Here is an 8,590-nt window from a genome sequence, read left to right as displayed (position 1 = left end):
GTGAAAGTGAACAGAGCAAGGGGGGTTGAGATTCAAAGCCAAGTGCACAGGGAATTCTGCTAACCAAACCTTTGAAGTGTGTAGCATCCTCATATGAAAGTAGTGCTACCTCAGTGGACAGGTGCCTGGTGGGCATGCTATTAAAAGTAGCTGCTTCCAGACACAAAGCAGCCCACAGTGAGGGACCAGCAGTGCCAGAGGACTGTCCCTTGGAGGGGCAGCACTCTACAAGGAACACGGAGTGAGCATGGAGCAGGAGAGATTCTAAGATTTACTGGATTCGGGGAGGTAAGGTGTAAGACACTTTTATAGACTTAGAGAGATTCCTGCTTTGTTTTCAGCTCATCTGCTAATCCAAGGTCAAAACTAATCTGTCTGCATCTTCTGTCTCCACTGCCCTGTCTGTAGATTTTGAGGATTTGATCTGTGGTCTCTGTGCTGACATACTAGTAACCTAATCTTAATTTTGTTGCCAATAATCATGAAATACCTTTGCTGTAAATTTGGAACAATCTGTTCTTTGAATGCATTCCACTGGCTCTCTGGAGCTCTGATTAATAACCTAAATGACTTATCATAATTAGCTAGTCCTCAGCCTTAGAATTGGAGAAGTTTGACAGCTTTCAAAAACAAGTGGAGCAGAATCAGGGAGTCTGCAAACATTGCTGCTTTTGTCCTCATCTGGAAGCTGTTTCTATCAATAAAAGGGGTTTTAATTTTTTTTTGTGATAAATGATGTATTTAAGACTTCCATTTAATATACACTCTACTTTTTGTAATTAGTGTGCATTTTTCCTTGCACCAACTTTGTTTTCAGCATGTCAGTTCCTTCAAAATTATGTCTAATTTCCCAGAAATTTCATGTGTAACACACACTGTTGAGGTCTCTTCATGATGAATGAATTGCTAGGGATTATTACACAGAATACCAGTGCTGGGGCATGCACCATCTAAAATAGGGAGAAGCTGTTTAATTGAATTTTGTCCTTCTCCAAGATCACTGAGTTACAAATTACTGGGAGCACTACTGCAAACATGAGCATTTTTGTTCTCTGAGGATTGCTATGAATTTTCATTTGTAACAGTGTCCGTTGGTAAGAGAAATAAGCTATATAGAAAAGTAATACTGTATGTTTTGCATGGTTGAACTCCCAAACAAATTTAACGAAGTTGTTGTGGATACATCACTCCAAAAAACCAAGGTAAAATTACATCTTCATGCCCCTGAATACTGAACAAGTTTCAGCTTTTTCTTTGACAGGAAATATTTTCTGTAATTCATAAAAGTTTTGAGTATTTCAGAGCCAAAGTCACAAAGGCAGGCCAGGGCAAGTTTTTCTGAAAATTTGCATTTGTTTGTGTATTAAATCTTTGCAAGTTCCATGGTGTTACAGTAGTGTTTGAGTAACTGAGTACAGTGTTTGCTTCTTCCCATTTCTCTTTCCAGCAGGTTATTTCTGCTAGCTCTTAGAACAAGATGAGGGTTGGATGCTTAGTTGGCTTATTAAGTGTTGAACTTGGGTGAAAGTTGTGCTTGTAAAATACTGTCAGTGAAATAAAATAGAAGGCTTGTGTACAAACTAAGGGTTACACGTTTTCTTCCTCTACATGGTTCAAGCTGTTTTGGTGGGTTGTATCCAAATCAGCATCTACATAAAGGATGTAAGTGTTAGCACTGTGCCTGGAGAGTTTGATGAGGGTGTTCTGGCTGGTTGGGAGTGCATTTTGCTCATTTATGGAGGTGCACACACACTTGTGTCACAGCCCGATGGTTACTGCCAACCTGAATCTGAATATTAATGCAGAGAAGGCTAATGGGCCATTTCCTTCTGGTCATCTTACACTGGCCTTTCTTGAAACTGAAGTTCCCATGCTCTCCTTTTGCTGGCAGCAGTGAAGCCTATGCAGATTCAGTACAACATGTAATCCCAGTTATGGCTGGAGTCTTTTCCTGCCAAACAAACAATGTTCAAACTGCACAACAATGACAGGAGCCTCAGAAGTGAGGTGAAGGATGCTGTATTTACTGGTAGCTGTGCCAGCTAACCTGAGTTGGTTTAAAAGCAACAGCCCCTTGAAAGGACCTTTAATTAGCATTTTATAACAAGTATCTGCTGCTTTCTCAGCTTGTCTCAAGTTGAGCTGTGCAGGTATGTCGGGAACTGCATCTGCTCGCTCTGGGTTCTTTATAACCTTCTGACTTTTCTTACCATTTCTCATTTAAGATTTATGTCCATCTCAAAGAAGGGAGTGGTGCTGATGGGCTGGATGCTTTGAAGAACAAACCACAGCTTCACAGTATGGTGGCCAAAAGCCTTTGTCAGAACGCCTCTGGGAAGAACTACATCATCTTCACAGGCCCAAGCATTACCAGCCTGAATCTCTTTGAAGAATTTGAGAAGCAAGGTGTGTATCTGGTGACTCACTGGGTTTTAATGGTGACAGACCTAGGGGCCTCCTGCCACTGAATTAAAAAAAACTTCCAAAAGTCTTCACTGATACTTCAATTCCTTGTATAGATCAATTGTTTATCTCTAAGAAAACTTCTCATTCATGAGAAGGTACTATGCAGAAGATGTTCTAAGTTGCTGTTTCTATCTTCCTTTTTAAAGATTCAAAATGAGGGTGCAAAAACAATTTAAATACGGTTATTTAAAGAGCTTCCTTTTGTTCTTTGACTTAGAAGTGTGAGGTCAAATCTCCTATGTGACCTGGGGGACATTTCAAGGAATTTCCTGTCTGCCTGTGATTTTTCTGTTCCTCTTGTGAAAGATGAAGGATGGGATGAATCCTCAGAGATGCGCCTTAGAAGTCTTTTTTTGGTTTAATATCTGTTAAAGATGTGTTTTCTCTAGAGGACATTTTATGCCTTTGCAAAAGCTCTAGGGAAGTTTGCTTTGTTGTGTTTTCGGGGGTTTTTTGCTTTTATCAACATACCACTCTCCATTAGCAAAAACCCACTTCCAGCAGAATGTCCATTGATACAGCTCTCCCAAGCAAGTCTCTTGCTAGTGCAAAGAGCAATCCCAGGTCATCCTTTCTGTCAAATGCCCCCTCACCTTGAGCGTGGTAGAGCCACATGTTGCTTTGCTTTCAGCCATGCTGAGGACTCGTAACTCCCCCTCAATTACAGGATCCTGCACTCTTGCCAGTCAGTTCTAAATAATTTCATGTAACTCTGGTCTCGTTCTTCAGTCAGCACAGCCCTTCAGAGTGATGTGGTGCATAGAATAGATCCTTCCCAGCAGTGAGCATGGAGGCTGCCATTACGCGTCACAGCTACAAGGCCATTTGCTGACACACCACTGCTGTCCTAGTCGGGGTCTTTTTTGTCATTGCAGAAAATTAACCCACGTAAACCATTATATTAATGAAACACTGCCCAAAGCAGAAGGAAAGTGTGGGAATTGAGACAATATGTTGATTCTCATTTAAAATGAGAATGTCAGTGAGCTGCACCACTGCTGTAGTTTAGCACTACAGATGGTGCTGGCACTGAGAGCTGCATCTGTTGAGCTCCATGCAGGACTTGTCTCCTACATTAATTTAGGCAAGCTGGAAGCTCACTGGCTACAGTGGAATAGCTGCATATTCTCATAAAAGAGCCATGGTTTCCCAAATGCTGTGAACAGCCAAATGGGTAAGGAGTCAGGTGTATTTATAGTGCACTGGAGTTTTTCCTCTGAGCAGAGACTGATCTTTGCTAGATGGCTTTTCACAGCTGATTATAAGCATTAAATTTGTAAGACTACCAAACCAATGATGCAAAATGTGAGTTTAAAAGAATGTAGAGGATAACACATGTGCTCTTAGTACCTGAGGTGAAATGTTAAGGTTTAAATGTAAAGACTGACAACTTGACTGAGTTCATCCTTTACGCTTAGCTAGAGAAGGATAAAGATGATCTGGCATGATCCATTTGGTTAGTAACCCTGGTTGAAAAAGATACATGGCTACTAAACCAGTTGAGTGTTTATACTTGCAGATAATTCAAATTGTTCACAGGGTTGAATTATTCATAGGCTTTACCCTGCACAGATCATTCAAATTAATGGTTTCTAGCAGGTAAGAAATTCAGTAATGTCTTTTTAAAACATGTAATTTTGACTTACTGTCTGATCAAATATGCTAATGCAATACTGAGATTTCAGTTTGGTTCATGATTTGTTATGTAGCTTCTTGAGATTTTATAATCTCTGACGGTTGCCTCCAAAATTAAATTTCATATCTGGTACATACTATCACCTTGCTAGGGGTGAAGCTATGAGGTAGGTGGGGGGTGGACACTAAGAGAGCAGGTTTATTGACTTTGCAAAACAGCATGGCGCTCCTACATAAAGAAGATCATGGGGAGAAAAGTGTTTCGGTTTAATAAGACAATGGGATTGTCTGCATTTGCCATGAGCTACTAGGGGCTAGCTCAGGTTTTGCAGGGAGAGGTTGAGCTGAATGGACTGTGAGACATGGAGAGGTGAGATGTCAAGCTGTGGTGAAGTCAGTAAGAGCCTTGGAGGAGATAGTGTTTATTGACTGCTGCAAAGCAGATAGTGTACTGCCAGCACCTGCTGGGATCCTACTGCATTAGCAGTACATTTGGAGAGAGGCAAGCAAAGAAACCTGGACTTGACAGAGAGATCTCTTCTGATGTACCACAGAGTCTCCTTCAGCAATGAAGTCAATGTTGGGATTTTTTGATGTGTGGCTTAGCCCGCTAAACCTGAACAGACCTATACCATGGCCACAAAGTGTCATGAGAGCCTGTTCAAAAGCATCTATGCTCAGGTGCTCATAGCAGTTTAAGACCCATTCTTAAACTGATAAATTTACCTTTTTGTGTTCAAGAAAATTTAATTTGTGGGCTAGAGCAGGACCAGCAGTAGAAAGATCCCATTGAGAGCTGAAAACAAAAAGAAATTGGTATTGATCTTAACTGCTTTATTTTGTTTGGGGGTTTCATGACTATCAACAGAGAAATACGGAAAGATTTCAATAAGTTCATGCTTGGAAGCCATAAACTTACTGGGAACAAAAAAGTTTAAAGGGAACTAAAGGGAATTCTGGAAAATCTGGAAAGTCACCCACTAAAACTCTATCAGTTCCTTTCAAAATTCTTGATGAAGAGGACCTGGGGTCTTGGTAGCCAGTGTACTGAACCTGAGTCAGCAGCATGCCAAGCTGGTTAACACTGTCCTGGGCTGTGTCAACAGGAGTGTAGCCTGTAGATCAAGGGAGGTGATTACAGCCTCCTACAATTTTAGACAACAGGCCCTCAGTACAAGAATACTCTGTATACAAATATAGTCTGCCATGGGGAGGGAACTGTTCTTGTTCAGGTTGAGAAGAGGCTATGGAGCATGCAACAGCAGCCTTACTCTACCCTGTCATGAGAATGGAGCTGGCTCTTTACAGTGGTGCATTGTGGAAGGACAAAAACCAACAGATGTAGGCTGAAACAAAAGATGTTCAGACTAGATGCAGGATTTTTCCTGAGGGCAGTGAAGGAGGATGCCCAGACAGGTGGTGCAGTCTCTGTCCTTGGAAGTTTTCAAGCCCAGATGGCCTAAAGCCCTGAGCAGCACTGTCTGGCCTCAGAGCTGACCCTGCTCTGACAGGGGATGGGACTAGAGACCTCCTGAGTTGTTTTTCAGCCTGAACTAGGCTTTAATCAATAGAATCCTGTGATCCTATAAAAAATTTTGTGGAATCTTAACTATCATTCACTTTTCTTCACCCTAGCCCACACATGCATTATTGTTAAAAACACAATGCTCTTTATTGGGAGCCTGTGGTGTAGCACCTTCACTGTACCACTGCAGACAATGATGTGCCTTGTAATACAAAGGGATGTCGGTGAACATAATTCTAAGGCTTATATGAGGATACCAAGAACTGAGAAAACTTCAGAAAATAAGATAGAACACTTTGATCTTTTTCAAAATCAAAACCCTGAATAGATCTCTTTTTTATTTTTCAGAGGACATATAAAGAATTTCTTTCTCTGGCCTCTGAATAGAACTGGAAACCTGCACTGAAATGCCCCAGATTCTCTGTTCTGTGAGCAGACAGCTATCACTGCTATTTGCTGTGACATTCATTCATAGTGCACATCCCTTTTTCCCTCTCTAAGCATTAGTATTGTCCTTTATAGAGGACAAAACCTCCTAAAGCCCTGTGTTCCATGCTTGCCTTAAACATGATCCCTGAAAGTCCCTTCTGCATGTTGTGAACCAGCAGGAGCAGCTGGCTCTGCTCTGCAGAGGGGCTGGTGTTGGCAAAGCTGCAAGAGCTGCCAGCCTGGTTGACCATGGCATTCCCACAAGGTTTGCAGGATCCTGCAATTCCAGCACAATGACCAAAGCAAGCTCACTTCTCCCCACAACAGCCGCCTTGCCCCCTCCCCCGCCCCGTTTCCTGGCTCTGACTTGACCCAGTGTTTCATGCAGAATACGTGATTGCAGAATGTGTATTTTTGCCTGAATTAGCTCGAGCCTGATGGCCTTTGCAAACTGTGGTAGCGAAGATGTGGTGAAACAGGCTTCAGCACAAGCTGTCTGGAGGCTGGAGACTCTGGGAATGAGTTTTGGGTGACTACACTACATTTCCTCTTCTTTGCTAAACTACCTTAGGTGTATTCGTTTATATTGCACCTACAGTTTAAGAAGACCAGTGAACAAGCTGTTTCCACTGACTCCTGTGTGTGTATCAAACACCTGTTGTGATTCTGATTTAATTACACACAAAAACTTCATTGAGCCAGATGGGTGTAATTTTTATTGCTTCTATTGCTATAGTAACTGGGTGGTTTTAAAAACCTCTACAGTAGATTAAGGGTGTCATCCATGATGAGAGATGCTAGTAAATCTGCAGAAGTGCTGCACTTTTCTAGGCTGTACAGCAGGAAGGCAACATGTTGTGTTCCTTAGAGAGAAAATGGTTCCCATTATTCTGCATGAGGAGTGGAACATCTGCTGGAAGCTTTCTGCAGGCTTATTGCTACAATAAAAGGAAAGGCTACAACTAATTATTATGGGATCTCAGAGATGGCTGTTGCTGTTTTGAAGCTCTAGCACAACAATGTAGTTATTAGCTTGGTTTTATTCCATTGCAGCCTCCTGGAAAATGTATCACATTTCAATGAATAATAAACTCTGGGTGGCTAAGAAAAATCTTCACAGGTTTGCTTGTTATCAAAGCAGGAAGATCTTAATATGCGCTAGAAGAAAGCTTTATGAAAGTTTGCTATGTTAATGGCAAAGTTTTCAGCTACATGACCTACACAGTTTGGGTACCTCTTAGCAACAGAAGAAATTTTTAAAAAGAAAAAATAAAAAATCAGCTTTCCACTGGAGGTGCAGTTCCCTCTATAGTGATTGTAAGCCTGTTACCATCAGGCTTTTCTCATTGTCTTTTGTGGAAGGAACTTATGGATTTCCAGGGACTGATTAATTCATTAGAAATAACCAGTGGAGTACAGGTTTCCCCCTTGAGAATGAAGTTTTCCCATTACTGTGTTGGTTGACCCTTCTTCTCCCATCAGTGGCTGAAATTTCTGATGGAAGAGGCATAGCTCCTTGTAGATCTGCCCACAGCAACTGGACCAATGCATGAGTATATGAAATTAATTTATTAGTATTCCTGTAGTGTCTGTGAGCTGTTGAGGGGATGCTCAGCATGCCAGTCACTATATGAACCAAGGACAAAGGCTGCACCTGCACTCAAGAGCTTAGGTGCTTCCAGAAAGACAGAGACAGAAGAGCCACTTAAACGGAAACCCAAGAACAGAGGTAACATGTTTATGGAAACCCAAGAACAGAGGTAACATGTTTAGGGGAGGCCAGACACTGCATTCTGACTTTGCATTTTCACTGTAAGGATATCATGCAAAATTCAGCACGATGAAAAATTTGATCAAGCAGACTTAGCTGACAGATGAGCTTTAAACCCCCACAAGATGTGCACAGATGTCAGCTGCTTCCATGCCCACTGGTTTTTTCCACTCAGATGGGTTAACACAAAACTAAGGGAGACCATGGAATTTTCCATCCAAGATTTCTTTGAGTCACAGAAAAATTGGATTGAGAAGATCTGCTTCTCTTGGACTAACAGAAACAGGCTGCTGCTATTTCACAGCCTCATGAAAAATTCAAGCATTGTTATTAGTGTTGTTTCCAAACCTTGTTTGTGCCCACCTGGCTGTATTGAGATGTGTTTTGTGGTGTTAGATTTTATTCATTGCCTCTTTCACATATGAAAAGGCCAAGAGGCTCTGAGCAGCAGACTGTCTCCTGCAGAGCCTCTGGTGTCTGTGCAGGACAAGATCAGTGCTCGCTCAGGTAGGGCACTGTGTGGTTTTTCTCCTTGCCCTAAAATCAGTTTTCAGTGAACTTGTATTTCTATCTTCTCCATCCTTCTGGCATACGCATTTTTTAAATCAACCAGTGGTTTCAGTGGTTTTTAGTTGCTTAAGCAGCATTTCCTTAGCAGATGATGCATGTGCAAGGAATATTGAGCTAAAAATGAAGAATGTGGCAGCACAGTGAAACAGTAGATTAAACTAATGTGTCTAAAAGCATCATAGGAGTCATGTAGG

At 41.7% G+C, this 8,590-nt stretch overlaps 1 protein-coding gene across 1 annotated transcript in view; it reads left to right on the top strand.

The window, feature by feature from the left end:
- The window catches only part of PGBD5 (piggyBac transposable element derived 5), a 38,050-nt gene that overhangs the window by 17,592 nt on the left and 11,868 nt on the right, over window positions 1-8,590 (top strand). Inside the window, exon 3 of the mRNA XM_008643299.2 lies at window positions 2,226-2,406. Coding sequence (XP_008641521.1) covers window positions 2,226-2,406 — 181 coding nt within the window. The remainder of the gene's footprint in view (window positions 1-2,225; window positions 2,407-8,590) is intronic.

This window comes from Corvus brachyrhynchos, unplaced genomic scaffold (assembly GCF_000691975.1).
Source record: "Corvus brachyrhynchos isolate BGI_N302 unplaced genomic scaffold, ASM69197v1 scaffold70, whole genome shotgun sequence".
Lineage (NCBI taxonomy): Eukaryota > Metazoa > Chordata > Aves > Passeriformes > Corvidae > Corvus > Corvus brachyrhynchos.
This window is presented reverse-complemented; position numbering and strand designations above follow the sequence as displayed.